Source organism: Charadrius vociferus, unplaced genomic scaffold, assembly GCF_000708025.1.
Source record: "Charadrius vociferus isolate BGI_N301 unplaced genomic scaffold, ASM70802v2 scaffold7, whole genome shotgun sequence".
Classification (NCBI taxonomy): domain Eukaryota; kingdom Metazoa; phylum Chordata; class Aves; order Charadriiformes; family Charadriidae; genus Charadrius; species Charadrius vociferus.
In genome coordinates this window covers 4,480,767-4,499,336 of record NW_009649308.1, presented here as the reverse complement: position 1 = coordinate 4,499,336, position 18,570 = coordinate 4,480,767, and the positions used below count along the sequence as shown (strand labels likewise).

At 40.4% G+C, this 18,570-nt stretch overlaps 1 protein-coding gene across 1 annotated transcript in view; it reads left to right on the top strand.

Moving 5' to 3' along the window:
• Positions 1-18,570, top strand: part of IL1RAPL2 (interleukin 1 receptor accessory protein-like 2) — a 373,263-nt gene that overhangs the window by 185,632 nt on the left and 169,061 nt on the right. The window contains exons 2-3 of the mRNA XM_009889269.1: positions 2,179-2,452; positions 17,251-17,437. Of these exons, the coding sequence (XP_009887571.1) occupies positions 2,179-2,452; positions 17,251-17,437 (461 nt within the window). The remainder of the gene's footprint in view (positions 1-2,178; positions 2,453-17,250; positions 17,438-18,570) is intronic.

Below are 18,570 nucleotides of genomic sequence, written 5' to 3'. Positions count from 1 at the left end.
CTTCCAAAGCTGGATTTCCATATTGGGTCAGTATCTAACTCCATAACTCTTCCTAATTGTGACTCTGCTCTGTGAAGTAACTGAAAAACTGGCCCCTTTCTGCTTGACCCACAAGCTTTCCGTGTGTGTCTGAATGACAGTTATTCTTTACTGTGGTTTAACTTTGCTGAACGAGCACAGGTTCAAAAGCATTAGATGACATGACAGGATTAGATTGACAGAAGATTGACAGAATTAATTAGATTGGCTGAATTAGTTTGGGTCTAAATTCCAGCTCTGGGCACCCCTATTCATGGCAGCTTACTTAGACTTTTGTGACTTTGCTAAAGCACAGGAGGAAGGGTGCCTTTGAGAACGCCTGTATGGCCTGGAGAACGGGGATGAGCCATCTGGAGAGCTCAGCGTTGCTGTTCACATCCTTTGCTGAGAGAAGGCGGCTGTAAGCTCTGCACTGCTCTTTGATTGTAAACTCGCACCAGCCTGAAGAGCAGGGCTTAAAAAAAGCACAGAAGTTTTGTGAGGAAGCTCTGTATGGAGTACATTGATACCCACTTGATGTAAAAGCCTTCAAAGCCACCTAAATAAAATAATTTTCTGATGTCAGAACCAGGCTTTAATGTAAAAATTGATTGGATGGGTTTTTAGGACTGGGAGTCTTGGGTTCTTTTTCCAGCTCTGCTCTGTTCATTTGTTTTACAAGTAAAGTTTGTTTTAAAACAAGATGTTACATGGAAGTTTATGTATTAAAAATGTATGAAAGTGGTTAGCGTAAACAGGTTTAAATATGGTTCGGTTGCATGATTCATGTGATCACAGTACAATTAAAGCTGACTTACTGCAATGGAGAAATTAAAACCCTCCGTTTATCATGGTTAGTGTTGAAGGATTCAAGAGAAGCATTAAAAAATGGTAGACATAATTTAAAGGCAGTAAAAGCCACTAAAAAAAAGTACTAGAACTGATAATCCACCACGTGTAAAAATTTTGGCTAACTACGTTTGTTTAAGTAAATAAAAAAATCACTTAATGAGCAAATGCTATTGAAGGTGTATGTGAAATAGAGAGTGTATGAGTATCTAACACTTGGAGTTTGAGAATTCATACTGTAAATGCAGAAGAGGCAACTTGAACCTTACTTGGTTGAATTTGCGGTAACTACATCAAGGGTAAAGATGTTCCACTTAATGTGTAGCTGAATATGATCAATAAATTCTAGAAACATCACATTAAGTCTATTAATTTTTGGTAGTGTATTTGGCTATTGATGATCTGCCTTTGCAGTCTTTTTCTTTGTTTATATTCTTGGTTAACTTTCAGATTTACAGTTTTTCCAGCAATAAAAAAGATTGAATCAAAAAGTCTCTGATGTGAGGGGGAGTTACATGTTGATGTGGATGCATGTTCTAGGATTATACTGTAACTAAGATGATTTAAAATAATGGGAGAAAAAATTGTAGGGAGAAGTAATCTTTTATTAAACTGGCTGACATATGTTAATTTTTAAAGTGAACTATCAAGAAAACTGTTTCAAAAAGTTTTTGCTGCACAGAACATCAAAAGATCCCTTTTCGTATTTGTACAATTCCTGTATTAAGCTTGATTGCATAGATGGCATGTTGTAATTGTATCCTGTTGTATATAATACATAACTCTACAGTTTGAGTAGGCTGTAGGAAAAAAACAACAACTATGTGGAACTGCCTTGAAAAGAAAATGATGTATGTCACATCTGTTATTTATTTTTTTAATGTAACATAATTAGCAGAGGTGAATGGAAAAGTTTTGAGGGATAAGATTGGGAACAGATGCCTGTGTACATTTTCCTCCAATAAAGAATTAAAAAAATCAAAACTGGCTTACTGGGGCAAGTAGTTAACGTAAAAACAATTGGTTTATTTATTAAAGAATTAATGTTTGGGGATGAAAGTGATGATATTCTAAAGAAATGGAATTGAGCTGGCCCAATGCGCTGTATTTATTGCCTGCACATTTGCATTTACTTGTAACTAAAAAAGGTGTATAAAACCCTTTAATTGCCAATAGCTGCTTTGGGTTTTTCACACTGCTATAAATCAGAGGTTCTTTTAATTAATTGCATTGCATTTCACAAGCTGACTTTCACTATCTTGAAAAGATATGTCTGTATCTAATATTTCTTTATTATTGTTTTGCTTTCAGTTGATGGTTGCATTGACTGGTCAGTGGATCTCAAGACATACATGGCTTTGGCAGGTGAACCAGTCCGAGTGAAATGTGCCCTTTTCTACAGCTATATCAGAACTAATTATAGCATGGCCCAAAGCACAGGACTTAGGCTTATGTGGTACAAAAACAAAGGAGATTTAGAAGAACCCATTATATTTTCTGAAGTTAGGATGAGCAAGGATGAAGATTCAATATGGTTTCACTCGGTTGAGTTGCGAGACAGTGGTTTCTACACATGTGTTCTAAGGTGGGTATTGTGTTAAACTCTAACTAAGAATGTATAGATTGTCTTGGCTAAAAAAAAAAATTAAATTTAGCTCTTGGGATTGAGATATTCTTCCAGTTAATATATACTTATTATTTTTATTCTCATAATTATATGTCACATAATGCTTTGTGTCAAAAGTAGTTTCCCTAGTAATTATAGTTACCTCTTCCAATAGCTATAATTAAACATATGCTCTCACTTAATTAATTTTTTGCAGTCCAACATTTGCAAATTCTCCATTTGCCATAAACCGTCAGAACTGGATACTTCTTAAATCATGAAGTATTTTGGTTAAGTAATGCTCTTTTTCAAATCCTCTGAGTTACTCAAGAGTTAGACACAGTTTGAATTATTCTGATGGGGTTAGACCATGGGGAGTTACAGTTCCATCTGGTTTTGAAGAAATGTTTATTTTGATATACAGTTATGATTTGTCACAAATTTAAGCAGACCTCGTTTGGTAAGGCACTGAAATCCATGTCACAGAAGTATTTTGGAGCTGTTGGATGAGCCTTAAATTAAGCATGTGCTGGAGCTCGTGATTTCTGTCATGTGGATGTTTATGTCAGCTCTATGCTTAAAATGAGAAGATAAAAAAGGAGGACTCTTTAAGAATGAATGAATAAATATGCCTTAAATGATCCAGTTTTGAATTAAAAGGAATTTACAGATACTTTATCTGATTTGCTTTTAAACTATTGATTTTCAGAGAATGAAGCTTGCTTCATCCTTGTCTGCTATCCCATACTGAAATTATACACGTTTGATGAATTTAGTATCAGATATCTGCAGCAAAGTAACAGCACTGTTCAGAGCCTGGAATTTGTTCTCTCACCATCTATGCTAAGTCTTGCTGCCTCATCTCAGCTGCCTCGGTCCATTCTGATCCTGAAGAACGCTACTAAAGTCAAAGATTGTGGTGTGGTGCATGGGGGTTTGTGCTGGGGATCAACGTTCAGTTTAAATATGAGATGCATCTGCCAAACTCACTATTAATTCTGTGCTGCAGCCTTTGGAGTTATTCTTTTATTAGCTGCTCTGTCACACGTTTGGTGTAATGTGAACTCCGAGATTTTGAAATGTTATGGGAAGATAGTGATTTACATGTTTCAAGGGAGGTATACTTTTTTCAGAAGAAGTTGCTGTTGTAATAATCAAGTTACTAGTTTAATAATCTGGAAATTTCAATGCAAATCCTATGTGAACAACGAAGACTTGATCTTGGATCAAATTCTGGGACATACTTTTTTCTGGCAAATTTCAATACTCTTTGCTCATTTACATGACAAAGTAGTTTTGGTAACAAATGGGGAAGTTCTAATTCATGCATTCTCCTAATTTTCAGCTAAAAGCTGTATGACATGCTTCTTGGAAGGCATTACACAGTGATAGCATCTTCCTTGTCAGTTATGCAGTTCTCCTGCTTTGGCTAGAACTTTCTTATATAATTACAGTTATTTTTGCCTTTTTCAGATTTATGTCCCAGTGCAGAATATTACATATAATCGTTCTTTCTTCCTTTACTGAATTAATTTTTCCTTCCAAAAATCTGGTAATGTATCCTTGCTGTTATTGTTTATGAAATCATAGGTGGCTTAAAATAGCTGAGGAAATAGCAATAGTAATTTATTTTAATTTCATTAAAATTGGGCTAGATGTAATGTTCTGAAATATGATCACACTTTTGTGGTAGACTATCCACACCATTAGCTGTGTAATTTCAGCTTTATTAACCCATTTTTTTGGAGGGGGATAAGCAGATGCTTGTGTTCTAGTCGTTAACCAGGATCACCTGCTTTGTGAGAATTAAGAGGTCACAAATGAGAGCAGTAATTCTAGAATATGATTTTATTTTCTAGAAATATTAACAATTTCTATTACAAATGCCTTCTTTTGTAGACTGAGTGAATAGAGACTGGTAGAGAGAACTCAACGCAGTGGAACTGAAGAGTTGACTGTCCATCAGTGTGCAACACTGGGTTTAGGGTTGCATGTATAGCTGAGTCTTTTGCTTTGGTAGCTGAATGAAAAAAAAATGGGGAGAAAAATGCTTTTGGTTCAAGATATGTGTAAAACTTTTGAAGTTTTTGTCAACTAAGAAGTTTTCATTTAACAGAAAATCAGAAGCAATTAAAATCTAAATTCCTGTCTTTCTAGTCACTTACCAAAGGTGTGGGAAGCCCTGGTGCAATTCCCTGTGCTGCCCCAAGGGTGAAAATCCACATTTGCGTGTCCCAGAGGCCAACACTGCATTCAGCCACTTCAAGTCTCTTGCCTTAGAACCCTTCTGTCTGAAATTTGTACTTGTCTATACAAAAAGTAACAAGGGGGGCGAGATGCTTGGATGTGGTGCTAAGGCTAAGTGGGGACAAGGGGTCCCTGTCCCAGGAGTTGTTTATGGCTTGAAAGGAAGGACAATCCAGCTGGGAAAATCTTCTCTGATAGAAGGCAGTTGAACACCAAGGGGTTTTAGCAAGTTGTACATAAAGGATGTCACAGACAATAGTGAGAGCTACACTAATTCACTCTCCTCCAACTCGTTATTTTTTTCCCAGTCAAAACAACATGGCAAATAAGAAAAGTGTATGGGGAAAATGGCAATTGCACATTTCACTGAGTTTTCCTATTTGTTGAAAATGTTCTTCACAATTCTAAAAAAAACCTTGTTTTTCAAGAAGCTGCATTTTCTGGTTGCTCACGGGTGTTTGTAGGATCAAGGCATGAGTACCTTTGAAGCAATTGGAAGGAATCTTTCAGAAGCTGCTTGAAAAGAGTGGGTATGAGCAGGGGAAGGATAGGCTGAAATGACAGTGATTTGGAGATGGGTAAAAATTTAATGTGTCAGAGAATTCTTTCTTATAGAGAAATGTCACTTCATTAATCATAATGTCTGTTTTGTAAATGAACCTGCAATGCTGAATAAAATTAAGGAATATTAGAGCAGCATTAATGAAAGAGATTGCTTCTCCAGACTGGAGAGGTCTAATATCATAATTTAAATGTTGCCTCTCCTTTATTAACCAAGTAGACACTGTTCCATAGACAGGTGTGAGGGTGTTTGTATAATAAGAAATTATTGTTGCATCAAAACTTACTTCCCTCTTCTCACAATACATTTTGACATTCAGACACTCAGATGCTAACCAGTGTGGTATCTTTCTGCAATGTTAAGCATGGCTGTCACATATTAAGGGATCCTGATTCTGCAGGGACTTTTAAAACAGTGCAAAGTTGTGCTGTGTTACCTAATCCATGTGAAATCCATGGATCTGCTTAGTTCTTAGGTGCCTTTTCTGTGCCATATCAGGGATATTGCTCCAGCAAGATCCAGTGACATGCCAAAGGGATCCTTACTCATGGATAGATGTGTGTTCCATTCAGTTCCCAGATAAATGCTGGGACACATACAGGGCAGTAGCTCAATATGGAAATGCGGTGTTCCGGAGATCTCTTTGCAGTACAGGTCCTGTATTAATCTGCCAGCACCCACCAATGCTACTTTCAGATAGAGCTGTCAGCATTTCTGCTACAGAGGTTTGGTGTTCTGGGATTTTTGCATCAGCACTCTGGATCGAAGCATCTTCACTGAAGGATTTCAGAGATAAGAGCACCAAAACCAAACATGGAAACTCAAAATCATCTAAATGCATAGGGTGGCCCTAAAGTTCTTAGGGTGTAAGACAGTCATTTGCCAGATCATGTGCTGCTTTTGCTCTCTGAACAAATACATTTGTTTTTCTGTGTTAAATGCCTCTGTTTTTTAATGAGGGAACAAGAAGTGGGCCTACTTAGATCTTCTTGACCTGCTGAAAGAAGAGAAGATGAGCTAGGGAAGAAATCTCAGCAAAGTTTAGCAGCACCTTTGCCCTCAGCAAGGGATTACTCCTGCAGCCCTTTATTCTAACTGGGCCCAGCTCCAAAGTAAACTGGACTAGTACTGAATAAATGCTTTATGAGCAAGATTAGTAAGAGAAACATTAGTGTGTATTTGCTGTTGGTTAACTGTTGGTGAAATAAAATAACTCAATTCCCATAAAGTGAATCAGGAGGACAGAAAGTCTGGGCCTCGTGGGGGTGCAGGGAAAGCAGGAGGTGGAGGTTTATGGTCGCCAGACTGGCTGACGGAACTAAGCCTGGATTTTTGTACAGGATGCAGAATAACAAGGGAGTGAGGGTGTTGAATGCCTATGAGGAGATAAGCCTGCAGATCTTTAATGCTAGCATTTGATGCCAGAGAACTGCCAACAAATCAAGTTAGGAAATCTGCACATCCTTTTTCCCTTACTTTGTCCCTATCTGCACAGTTCTTAATGGAGAGCAGCATTGCTATAGACATGCACAGAAGAATCAAGCCTTTGCCGAGCCATTGGTGAAATACTGAGATATTACTTTCTGAGCAGTAATAAAATAGACTGATAGTAGATTTTAAGCCTTCAGGCTTCTGAATGTCTGTGGAGCGCATGACCAGCAAATCAAAATCAGATTTAGACAGCCTGGAGGGGCTGTCAGTAAAACTTCATTTGTGGCATAACCTTGGTGCTCTCGCTTCACTGGGCGTTAGGAGGAGCTGAAGAACTTGTTTCCGATGCCTACAACCTGGAGTGCAGTATGCACCCATCATCCCAGGAGAAGTTGCACCACTTTCTGAACACTGAAAGTCTGGCTTCCAAGCAAAAGGAAAGAGTTTTTCTCAGGTACAGACAGAGACCAAACAGGAAAGTTGCATAAATCGTGATGTGAAAAAGTGTAGGGGTAGGATCACTTTTTCTGCAGCCATCTCTCATGATTCTTATGATACGAGTTTTAATACAGTTACTCATTTTGTTGATGTCAATATCTTCTCATTACAGAATGTTTCACGTTCAGGTGCTTTGGCTTTATTCAGTGCTCAACTGTTCATGACAAAGGTGATTTTGTATCTCAAATCCCTTTGAACACAGTGTTGCAATTCCAGTTTAGTCATAGAATGCCTCCTTCCATATGCTTCACTGGCAAGTGTTTTTTTCCCCATAGACTTGCCCTGAAATGATGCAAAGATGATACTTTGTAGTGGGCCAGCGTCTTTAATCATCACATGTCCAAGAAGGGCACATCTAAGTAGATGATAGATTACACATCTCATAGTTACCTCTCAGACTTGCACACTGGTACATGATCAGCTTTCATGGCTGTACTGTCCCAGGCATGTCTGTAGAAGCCAACTAAATTTCACACTTAGAGCAAGTGCATGCATTCAGCATTGCATAGTCTTCCCAGGCTCTGTATCACACTAACATTAAATGTCATGCATTAAAAGTGTGTGACATTTCCCACACTAAAAGTGACTGATTCTGTATAAACGAAATCCCTGTGATATATGGTATTCAATACTTGAATACAGTGTTAGAGTGGATACAATATAAAGTCAGTATGATTCATGCTAAAATAAAATTTAACTTACTGAGATATAATGTTTTGGCATTATCAAAATGCAGGGGAAAGTAGAATTAGAATTCTTCTACTTTTCTATCTAAAATTGTGTAAAAACTGATGGTGCTCCTGCAAATCATTTTGATGACATTGTGTTTATTGAGAGAAATCAGTTCTATCTGTTCTTTTGACACTTACGCTTGCAGAAAAACAAAGATTTGTTTCTTTTCCCTGGTGATATGTATATTTCCGCTCACTCACCCTCCTTGTCTAAGGCTTTAAAAGAGAAAATACTCATCCTCTGTCTTTCTGAAAGCCAGTGTTCACTGTTGCTGAGAAGCTGCAGGAACAGTCAGAGCTTCAAGCAGAAATGCCCGTTGCTCCGTGGTGGGAGAGCATCCAGTGACTTCCCTGTTGCGGCAGCATGCACAAGAATGAGAGTATTGTGTATCCTTCAGTTTTCTTAATAGTAAAATCCCAGTTATAGATACATTTAAAATGACTGCCATTACCTTCTAGTCTCAACAGATTGTCATAGCAAAAGCTGCGTGTGCTGCAGTGCATCAGTAACGTTTCAGCTCACTGTCACTGTTTGCTCGCAGAAGTGCCTTCCCTGGTGGGCTTCAAACCTTGCCTGGTGGAGAGAAAGGATGCGAAGTGGAGTGACTGCTTCCTCATGCAGTCACCTTTGCACGCAGGAGACCTATTGCTGGGATGTTGTTCAGCCCTCTTCTCCAATGTGTCAGGATGTTTTCATTTCCCTTCTCTTCTCTATATTACAATGGAGAAGAATGTGCTTACCCGGGTACCAGTCCTACTGAAACCCACATCAAGCCAGCTGTAACTATAACGTGTCAGTAGACAATGTCGCATGTGTCCTGTGAGTGGACAGGGAAATGGAAGGTTTACTGAGGAAATCCGTCGCAGAACAAGGTGGCAGAACCATAGGGAGTTAAACTGGTATTTGGTAAGTGATTATGGAGGATAATTTCTTCTTTTCTGGAAGACACTTAAGGGAAGACACAGCCAGGGGGAATCAGCTGCAAGGCTCAAACAGCTCTCCCTGCGCACTGGTGTAAGGACGCTCACTTCATGATTCTTCATTATAGCATTCCTTGTATACCCTATGAGATAATAACTGATCCACTGGTTTACATGCTCAGTTGCCTGTATACAGACTGAGGGGGGCTTGCTTTTCCTCATTGCATCTACAAAGAGGACTTACATGCGTGAAGAAGGATGTGCTCCACAGGTTTTGTTCCCAGAGACAACAAAATCAGTGAGGTCTGCTGGGTATCCTGAATGCAACTTTTGTTTTACGTGCTAGATGTCTATTGAAAAAAGGCACAGAGAAGTAGATACACTAATTCACCCACTGTGGCGTTGCAAGAAATAAAGGGGAAAGTGTTCAGTGCTCTCAGAAACCGGGTATTGCAAATACAAAATTATTGGAAGGGGATTTCTTAATACTTTCCTGGGAGCAGTTGTCCCTGTGCTTCAGATTTATGTCATTCGTAATGGGGCTTTTCAGTAAGACAGTATAATTTAACAGTAATATCCAGAGTTCTAATAGAAAATTATTAGGAAATAAATGAAAAGGGCTTAGTCATTTGCAGTAGCAAACTTCAGGGCAACTTGCTGCCTTGTAATTCTTAAGGGCAAGGAAGAAATTTTCCCTGAGAGCAAACCCAGCCAATTATAGGATTTCTTCTGCTGGAACGGGATGTGCTGTAGCTGATGAAGACCAGATAGTTCATGAACTTAGGTGTGATATGCTGAGATTACTTGGCGTTCTTTTGGCTTCTGCATTTCTTCTATGTTCTGTTTTATATTTTCATATATTCATTTCCAATAACTAACATTTTTGAAGACTTTAAAAAAACCAAAAAACCAACAACAACCAAGGAACACTGTTGACCTGTGTGATTCAACTTAAATGCTAGATTTTCCCTCTGTGCCTGAGCAGTCCCTGTTGGAATGACTGACTGCTGATTTGTTTGTTTTTCAATTGCTTCTGTCATGATGCAGAGGCCAGGAGGACCAGAGCATGTGTGTGGGAAGGCAACCAGAAAAGAAATATCTCCTCCTGACCCTTAACCATGTGCAAATCAGGCTGGCTGTCACTTACTATTCTCAGAGAGACTTAAGAAACATGGTACTGGAGATTATCCCCGAAATTTCAAATCATGGCCTTGCTGTTACAGGTTGTATCACTGACTGTACTTGGCACATCCTGACATTTTTGTGTCACATTTCCCTCTTAATAAGGATGTTAGCTGAAGTCCAACTTTAAATTAAACTCAGATCTAAGCTTTGGTACGAGAGCCAACTTTGAGAAACTCTACCCAACTGCCAGATCCGAACATCTTTTCTTGTCTGTCCCAGTATCCAGGAAGCCTGAAAATTCCCTATGCAGGACTAGACTTACAGTGAGGATACAGGTCTTGCTTTTAAGTGCCTCTGGGGTGAGAACTATGTTCCTGATGGTTAACTTGAAGAGACATCCCTGGATATCTGTTTTTCAGGCTGTCATTAATGTGACCCTTTTAAAATTACCTTTCAGTGATTTTGCTCAGAAGTTGTTTCTTTTGAATAGTGATGGTATAGGCTTTCTTCATTGTAAAACATGGGCCTCTGGGACATCTAGTATGTTTTAGTCAAGCTCAAATTGTCATCTTGTTTCTAGTGAGTCTTGTGTAACGATTGAATCTTAGGGGAAAAGAAGTACAGGAAGAATAAAAATTCTTAAAGAGCGATGGGTTAGCTCAGCACAAATGCTTCTTCTTCCTGAAGGGAAGGGGGCCTTGAGTGGTACCTCTATTTGGATCTACAACACAGGTCTCTGTTGGAGGATCCACGGAAGTAGAGATGATGCAAGAACATTGGATTTGTAGCATTGTCTTGTTTTAGCACTTCATTCTCTGAGCTCATACTTCCATGATGTTGTTTTCTTCTACTGGTAGGATCTTGAAAACCAGTCAGACATTAAAGGAGAGGCAACATGGGATTAGGATTTCTTCTTATCATGTGTAGGAGTTAGTATTAAAATTACAGTTATAACAGCAATGAGCAAGCAAAATACAAGACAGGAATGTTTGGAGTTGTGCCAATGCCAGGTACCACACACACAAGCCACAGAATCACTGCATCTCTGCCTGTGGTTCAGGGAGCAACTACAGCAGTGCCAGCCATCTGTTGAATGTTCCTCTTTGGGCATTGCTTTCTCACTTGACAAACTGATAAGAAGAAAAAATCTGAAAACTTTGAAGGATTTGTGATTTGTAACCTCTGAGAGTGATTTACACTATAAGTGGGAATTTGATCTTTTCCAGACAATGACGCCAAACGTGTAGCAGGGGTAGTCACTGGGAAATAAGGTAGCACATGAATGAAACCATGGAAGAGAAAGTAATAATCCATTGGGTTTTAGGAAAGATGTTACATTTGTGTGATCTGAAAAAAAACAGTGATAATAAATAACTCATTTTTCTTTAAGCGGATCACCAAACCATGACCTCATTGATCTTAGCAAAACATGCTCAGATACCAATGAAAAGTGCCTGGTAACCATTATGTGAAGTGTGAAATTTAGACAGGAATAAATTTATAAAATTCTCAGGAAGAGAGAGGAAAACAATCAAATGCTCAATTAAGTCTGAAAGCTGATAATGTTGCACATTCTTATAGTACCTGGTAGTGGATCTGGTAGCGCATTGATTGCTCTGGACCTTCAGATGTACAAAGGCAGTTGGTGGTGTAGTTATTGCTGTTACTGCTTTAACTCAGAATGAGCAAAGATGAAGATAAGGGTTGACCTATACAGTCCTGCAACCAGTATTTCAGTGAGCCAATGAAAATGTCATTAAAGCAGCCAGAGTGTTTAGGTACATTGGAAGAAATCCAAGTCTGAGTTGTGCTGTTCCCTGAGCACTGCTTTGATAAATACACTTCCCAGCTTTTGAATCTACCACCATAGTCTTAGTTATAAGACCAAAGCCTTAGAATGTAATAAAACCCCCAAAACTTAATGAAAAATGAACCTGGAAGAAAAATAGTTGCAAATCCTTTTGTATAAATATGCAATTCAAATGTAGTGATTTTTTCGATCTAGTAGTTATGAAATACTCAAGCACTTTGCTACCTCCTTCCTCTTTATAAGAAAATCGATAAATGGGGGGGGGGAAGGTTCTGTCCATACTAGATACAAAATTGTTTTACTTGACTCTTTTAGCAAACCACCCTCACTTAGCAGAAACACAAATACCAAAAAAGTTTTTTCCAAAGTTGGGAATGTTTCCTCTAATTTGAATTCAGCCTTAGGGCTGATGAATTGTCTTGAATCCAAAACAAGATGAAAAATAATTTAGGGACTGACACTTCAATTTCAATTGTTCTTCTTATCCATTTCCTTGTATCCTCCCTTTTTCCCTCTTGTCCTCGCTTCGAAGTCAAGCCAAACTCACAATTTTGCTTGCTTTTGTTTTGAGATCTCTTAAACTCCCTTAGTTTTCCCTGTGGTTTTCTATTGGATTCTAAACTGGCTTCAGTTTGTGGTTCAGAGCCAGTTGCAGGTGGCCAGGGGATTACAAGTGCCTTGCCACCAGAACAAAGGAAACTGCTTTGTGAACTCTGGCAAAGCTAAACCCTTCTTGACATTTCCAGTCGAGACAGTAGGCCCAGTTTATAACTAGTCCCTTGAAACAGGGAATTACAAATCTTAGTTTCACTGTGAAAACATAAAAACACTTGAATGTTTTTGTTTGTCCTAAGGAGTGATTCTTTTCTTCCCTCTTTCTGTTCCCCATATGACCACTGCTACCTTCTATAGAAATGAAATCCATTGGAAATTGACTCCCCTGGAAAAAGAATGGTTTGGAAACCTTTCAGAAAAGACAAATTATTAAAGACCCACTTTCAGACTCATGGACTTACTTCCTTTACTTGTGGAAAGTAGGCTGTCTGCAGTGTGCCAGGTTCATTTGGGTTCCAGTATTCTCTACTTATATACAGCTCTTCTTACCTGGCCTCACAGGACTGAGATCACCCCCGCAAGCCCTCCAGCATCTTCCTCATCTACCTGGAAGATGCTTCCTTTTTATTCCCTTCAGCCACCCATTCTGACAGCAAAACCTGGGTTACCAGCTTTGCTATTGTTATCTGTTGTTGTTCTTGTGTTCCAGCTTTCCTCATTAAATATGGCCATATAACCTTTGCTGCCAGTCTGCAAACTGCTGGGGGCATTGACCTCCCCCACCAAACTCCATGACCATGTCCTGAAAACAAAAGTGGATCCTCCTTTTTATAATTCATAGGCCATCTGTTTAGCTTTTAAGAGAAGAAAAGCAATAAATGTAGGATTCATGCTAGTCAGTCTCCACACCTTTACACACACAAAAAAAAAAATTAAAAATTTTTAAAAAATTAAAAAATACCCTTACCATAAACAACTTAAATGCTCTCAAGGAGAGCTTTTGTGGACACAGAGGTCCTGAAAACGATTGGAAAGGAGTGAGTGCTGGATCCCTCCAAGCACAGCAGCTCTGTGGGCTTCCTGAGGGACCTCTGTAGGTGAGTTCCTGTCACCTCAGTGTCCTGCATGGTGGCCAGCACCACAATACTCCTATCTGTTTACTGAGGAGGTAAAAACAATGCTGTAGTGACCATCGACTGCTTTGTGATCCCGTTTCTGCGTTCTCCCTCAAGCTGTCACCTTTGATAGAGCCCTTTGTGCCCCAGGCCCCGCAAGGGAGGGAAGACAGTACGTCCCCATGTGCCAGTGAAACCAAATGCACGGTTTTCTGCAAATTACAGTTCAAACTACAAGGTTTTTTCTGCATGGGAAAATTAACAGGTTCATCTACTAATTCCCACATAGAATGAACATGGTCAATTCCATGGCAATCGTCTGATTAAAACAAAGGGAATGTATGTTTTTTAGGAAGCTCTGTCTCATAGCATCTGAGCTGACAGAAAAATGGTAGCCATGGGAGTCTCCAAGAAAAGCACAGACCCATCGCCTGCTCAGAGGACTGAGTGATGAAATCCATACCATCCTGGGAAACAGCTTGTCTAGCACAGGGAGGAATGGCTCGTGTCTTCTACAAACTTCGCCTCCTGGACTTTTCCCTCAAAATCAAGGAAAACAGTGAGGCTGATCAAACTGCTGTTTCCTTTTGCACACGACTGAAATGTCACTGTTATCCTGAACTGACTAGATTAAAGGAAGGCTGCTGCTTCGTTCACTGGAATTCCTGCAGAAGTTGCCCTTTTCTGAATTACCAGCTGTAGCGCTAACGTGAGTGGCTGGTGAAGAAGCATTCATAAAGCTTTCAAGTCTATTGCTGTTGGCTTAGTGAGGGCTTTCTTCATCATGAGCCTGACTAGATTCATTGTCTCAGTTGTGGAGTGTGAACAAAAGTGATAGTGCTCACCAGGCACTTAGTTTTCTCAATTCTAATTGTAACTAATGAAAAGAATACTACATTTTTAGGTTGTGGTTCCAGGAAGCGTTTTAAATAGAAGTAGCCTCCAGCGCTGTTCAAAATGCAATCTAAATAATGCAAGATTGTTAGCAGAAAATACAGCACTATTAAATAACACCAAGTAATGGACAACTATTCAAAGTCCTTATTCGTGATTAGCCTGGATCATTATTACTGAGCGCGTGTGACCTTATTTGCACTCAGTAATACTCGTAGTCATTCAGGAAAGCTAAATAATCATTACTGATTAATTACTATCAATTATACTGAGTGGTTGTATCTGTATTTTGTGTATTTTCAGTGCTATATTAGGAAGCATCGAAACTTTCCAAAGATGTTTTGTTTTCTTCCTACAAAAAAAGTAACCCTTTTCAAAAGCAAGTAGTTTGGGAGAAAGTTGACTTATGTTCCCTCAATCATATTAACTATTTCTGAAAACCCCACCCAAAATTATGCATTTTTTCAATCCAGAGAACTTTTATTTCAGGGAAAATAATACATTTTGTGCAGTTTGTGTGGATGAGACTTTTTTATAGCCTCTTAACTGATACGCGTCATGGCAGTGTGCAAAGTGATCCTTTCCACTCTGAGAGGAGGGATGGTGAAAATATCCACCAATTTTATTACATAAATGTACAGGTGGCATTTTGAAGAGGAGGGAGCAGGAAGGGGGAGGTCACTGTTTCTGCTGAATACGTAAAACTAACATTGCTGAAAATGGGAGGTTTCTGAAGATTGCCTGTTGATTTCCCTTGCAAATATCCCTTTCTGCAAATACCTGCTCACAGCACACCTGTGACAAAAAGCCATTTGCACAGTGTTTTGTCTGCACTTGTTTAGCATGAGGCTTAGTGCTGTGATGAGGTGGCCCTATAGACCTTTTTATTTTCTTCCTAATTACAGGCTAGCTTGACAGGGTAACATGTTGAAACATTGCATAAGAAAAGGTTTGTTATGGAGCGTGCTGGTTATAGATATATTCTTTTTTAATTAAAGTATTGTCGTAAGTCTAACTGGAGGCAGTGAGCAGCCTGTACCATTAGTGTGGGGACTGACGGATCACTTTCCAGGTGCACAGGGCAGTTTTTGTCTGCCATGCTGCCCTCTTGCCACAGCTAAGCCTGTTTGCCACAGCGGCAGTGGCAAAGCGGCAACATCTCCTGTGAGGGCCCTCCGCAAGGGCCTTTGATGGGAGCCACCACCCAGCACGTCGGCTTTGCTCCAGGCTTTTTTGGTTGTGGCGCAGGGAGTTAAAATGACAAAATGATGCATGATGGGAGGAAGAGCCTCATTATATTGTCGCTTGTACTTTGTAGTTTGCTTTTAAAGGACTCTGTTTGCCATCACGCCTAATGAAGGGCAGAAGCTGACAGTCTGGGTTGCAGCGATCCTGTGCAAAGTGCAAATGCTTCACAGTAACACCACGACAAACACTGGTTTGGGGATTTTTATTGTGTGTCTGATAGCTCTGTTAAAGATGCAAATCTGAAGGAATTTAATTTAATCCTGTTTTCATGATTGTGAGGCACGGGAGCTGGGCTGGTTGTGTTTATTCTACCCTGATTTTAAGAAAAACTAGGTGTAGCTTGCAGTCCACTCACCTGGATTTAACTCTGTCAAGGTTCGTTGGTGATAGAGCCGGCAATGGTTTGAAGTGCTAAGGGATTATATTTTTCAAGATTTTAAGGTGAAAATGTATCTGGATAACCACCAGTCTGACTTCTTGTGTACCTGTACTGGGCGCCGGCTGCAGGGTGTCTCTGAGGGGAGCTGAGGGGCTGCCCCGCGCCGGACAGGGCCGGTTCCCGCCGGTTGGGGCGGCCCCAGGGCAGGGCGGGGCCGCGCCCCTCAGCCGGGCTGGCGGCGCCCCGGGGAAAGCGGGATTGAGGAAGGGCAAAACGCCGCCGGGCCGTGAGGGGAGAAGTGTGAGGGACAGCCCGGGACACGGAGGGCCGGGCAGGGGCAGGGAGGAGCCGCTCCGGGCCCCCAGCACAGACTGCCCTGCGGCCATGGGGGAACCCCGGGGAGCTGCTTTTCCTGACAGGAATGGCCGCCATGGAGGGTTGCGCTGGGGCAGGGGAATGTGTGAGGAGGAAAGGGCAGCAGAGAGGAGCCGTTATGGAGGGACCACAAGTCCACATCCCCCCCTCTGCACCACTCAGGGCTGGGGGAGGTAGAAGAGTAAAAAAATGAGGTGAGGGGAATATGTTTTAGCTTTTTTGCCTTTCTCACCATCCAAACAGATTTTAATTTGCAATTAATTAAAATATTTAGTTCAAGTCAAGTCTTTTTTGTCCCTGACGGTAATTGGTAAGTGATCTCATTGTCTTTATCGCGAGCCATGAGCTTTTTTATCTTATTTCCTCCTTCCCATCCTGTTGAGGGGTAGTGAGAGGAGAGAGCGACTGGGTGGGTGGCTCGCAGCCAGTCCATCCTGCATGACATGCTTTAACATCCAGCACGTAATACTTCTTCTGAAATGCATAGCACTGCATACTGGAGTGAAATCTTCCAAAAGTGGGAGAGAAAAGATAGAGGAGGAGTGCGTGTGACCCACAGGGGAAATGGAACAGTGTATCATGACCAACATTTGAGATGCCAACAGGTTCCTGTGTTCGTGGACTTCCAGGCTCAAAAGAGCTGCTGTACTGGATAAGATCACTTGTCAAGAAAATTTCTACAGGGTTCTTCATAGTAAATCAGAAATGAGCCTTTACGTTTTATAGTAATTCCTCTGTGTTGGGAATGCACAGCATGACAGTCGCTAATTGAATGTGTCGCTGAAGTGATTGTGAAGATGAGAGCTTGACAAAGAAACTTACTGTGCTGAAACAAACATGGTAAAAAGGAGGTAGGATAAATGAAAAATATTTTCTGTCCCTGCAGAAACTCAACATATTGCATGAAGGTGTCCATGTCCTTGACGGTAGCTCAGAATGAATCTGGGCTTTGCTACAACAGCAAGATCAGATATCTGGAAAAATCAGAAGTCACTAAGAGAAAGACAATCTCCTGTCCTGATATTGAGGATTACAAAACAGCCAGTCAAGAGCCAGATGTGGTGTGGTACAAGGTAACTCTTGCTGTCTTGTTACTATTGTGCTGAAACTATATAGAACTTCCACTGTTTTCAGTCTGAGGCATAGAGATGGCCTTTTCTGAGCCTGCAATAGTTTGTGACTGGTCTGGAGGACAGTCTCCCAGTATCACAGAAGAAATGCTAAAGTACAGACAAAACCACCCAGCATAGTCATTGTCCAGCAGAAATCAGCATCAGTGAGGATGTTCTGCGCAGAATGTGAGATGATCTCACAAAGAGCGATACTGCGTTCCCAACCACTGTGCCTCTAGCAGTTTCCACCTTGGTGGGATGTCTCCCTACCTGATAATGTACTAAAAATAAAGGGAGGCAACCTACAATGGAGCCAAAGGTGTATCAGCACCGCCAGCTTCAGTAGTGCTACCCAATTAATTTTTATGAAGGCTGTTGGGTAATTTCACCAAGGCTTGTTAATTTTTACCAAAGTGTGCTGGGTAATTTCACAGAGATGGTTTTACTTTTGCTGAGGTTCATTGAGTAATTTTACTGAGGTCTGTTAGATACTTTTACTACTTGTCAGGTAACTCGGCTGGCTGTACCTTCTCCAAGGCCTGTCAGCGATCATACAGCACTTTCAGAAGCAGATGTATCAGTGAAGTGTTTCTGTAGCTCCCCAAGAAAATAGGAGAATGACTAAAATATGGGTTGTCAGGCAGACAGCAGGTACCAAGACCATAGCAAGGTCTGGCAAATTTTACCCATTGTCTGGACTTGGTCTAAAGTCTAATATTTGAAAAGCCCTCAGGTAAGAGTTGCTGCAAGAAACAATGGAGGAGAATAAAGAGCTGAGAGTTAGAGGGAACAAGAAATAGTAGGGCAAGAGGAAGAGCTCAGTGGGGTCTGTGGAAAATAGAGTTCGGATTGTAGTGCTAAAGGCAGAATGAGTTTATGGCAAACTTTGTTCAGGTAATGAAGACAGAAACACACAAACTAGTTAAATCCTAAATTTTGAGTGTTTGATTTGCCAACTTTAATAACGTTCTTTAAAGATAGTTATTTTGTGTGAAATAAGTAATATGTGCAGAGCTGAAGATTTTTTTCCTTCTTAGCAGGTTGCATCTGAAAAGAGCAATTATAAAAGTTATCATCTATTTCTACTTTTTACA